Raw genomic sequence first — 1,681 nt, forward strand, 5'->3', positions numbered from 1 at the left:
AGTGATGATGATGATGATGAGGATGATGATGATGATGGTGAGGATGATGATGATGATCATGGTGATGATCATGGTGGTGGTGATTATGTACAGAGACTGACGTGGCCCCCATTCCTCAGGGTTTCATGGTGGAGGAGGAGGCGTCTCGCAGAGGGAGGTGGGAGCAGGAGTCGCTGCTCCTCATCCGAACATCGACCAAAAAGTGTCCGAGCTGTTTGGTTCCTGTGGAGAGGAACGGTAGGAACCACCGCTGGGCTTCATCAGGCCGACACAGCGAGCGCCCAGCTGAGGCTGTTTCTGTCTCCCCCTGCAGGTGGCTGCATGCATATGCAGTGTTCTGTGTGCAGAGCAGAGTGGTGCTGGCTCTGCGGGGTCCTCTGGAACAGAGACTGTATGGGGAACCACTGGTTCGGATAGACGCCGTCCATCCAGAGACCGTTAATCCATCGGTTAATCCAGCATGCTGGGGATTTATCTCTCAGTCTGGATTCAAAGATTCAATCTCTGAAGCAATAAAATGTTGGAAGTTAGACAAACCGTGTGGTGTGATTAATTCATTTCAGGAGGACTTTAAGATATGAACCAGTTCCTCTAAAGGTTCCTGTGTTTTATTTATGCTTCTTTAAGTGGAGAGGAAGTGCGATGACCCTGCTGTTGGAGCCCCATTAAATCAGATCCTTCTGGGGGAATATTTTTCTTTCCTACACTGACACTGAACCCAGCTGAGACTGAGCAGGTAAACTAGACCAGGTGAGTCTAACCGAGTGAGACTGACCCTGAACCCTGTCCCTGAGACCCGGAGAGGTGAGATGATATCAGGAAGGGAGAGGAAAACAGCAGCCGAGGAACCTTCCAGCAGCCCTTCAGAAACAGATCAGTTCAGTTACTGTGTAGACGGTTCTATTTGAATGCCAAACCCTAGACCTGGACCTGGACCTGGACCTGGACCTGCAGGGGCAGATCCCTGGCCCTGCCCTCTGATAAGACTGAACCTTTGAGCTGCTGATAACCACCAGCTGACTGGCTCAGCCTTCGGTCTGGATGGTGGCTTCTCTGGGAGCAGCACATGTCCACAGACTGGGGTTTGTAGATTCCAGGACCTTTCCTGAGAATCAGGAGGCCTGAGCTTGTCCAACAGATAGACCCAAATCCTGGAATGGAGTTGGAGATGAGTGGAAAGACCAGGGTCTCCCAGGTCCATCAGAAGGTTTGTTCAGCTGATGATCTATTTCCGTTTTCTACCTGTAATCCAGGCGTAACTAAACCATTGATCTCCAGGATCTCTACCATTGGTTTATCTCCATCTGCAGACTAGTTCTTACACTTGGGCGTTTGGTGAAGAATATGTTTATTTGTGCTTCTGGTTTGTAAATGTCTCCCGGTCCAGGGGGGACACCGTGAGGAAAGGTCTCATTGGTCCTCGGATGGACGTAACTGGAGATCATTTTCTAAAAGCCGTTGGAAGGAAAGCAGGAGGATTCTGACTGGTGAGGTCACTACTGTTTGGTGTGTGGTGTCAAAGACCAGCATTCTGGACCTCATAGTGCCGGTCTGCATGTTCAGGAGTTCCCATTGAGACCGTGTACCAAGGTCTGGCAGACTATGAAGACAGTGAGCAGAGAAGGGATGAGATGGACACTACAACAGAAAACCAGATGCTGAATAAAAAACTGCTGGATCA

The 1,681-nt window shown here is 50.0% G+C and overlaps 1 protein-coding gene across 1 annotated transcript in view; it reads left to right on the top strand.

Moving 5' to 3' along the window:
- Positions 1-534, top strand: part of park2 (parkin RBR E3 ubiquitin protein ligase) — a 5,891-nt gene extending 5,357 nt beyond the window's left edge. Inside the window, exons 4-5 of the mRNA XM_015400275.1 lie at positions 94-237; positions 314-534. Coding sequence (XP_015255761.1) covers positions 94-237; positions 314-417 — 248 coding nt within the window. The 3' untranslated portion in view covers positions 418-534. The remainder of the gene's footprint in view (positions 1-93; positions 238-313) is intronic.
- The last annotated feature ends 1,147 nt before the right edge of the window (positions 535-1,681 follow it).

Source organism: Cyprinodon variegatus, unplaced genomic scaffold (genome assembly GCF_000732505.1).
Source record: "Cyprinodon variegatus isolate N-32 unplaced genomic scaffold, C_variegatus-1.0 Scaffold1090, whole genome shotgun sequence".
NCBI classification, from domain to species: Eukaryota; Metazoa; Chordata; class Actinopteri; order Cyprinodontiformes; family Cyprinodontidae; genus Cyprinodon; species Cyprinodon variegatus.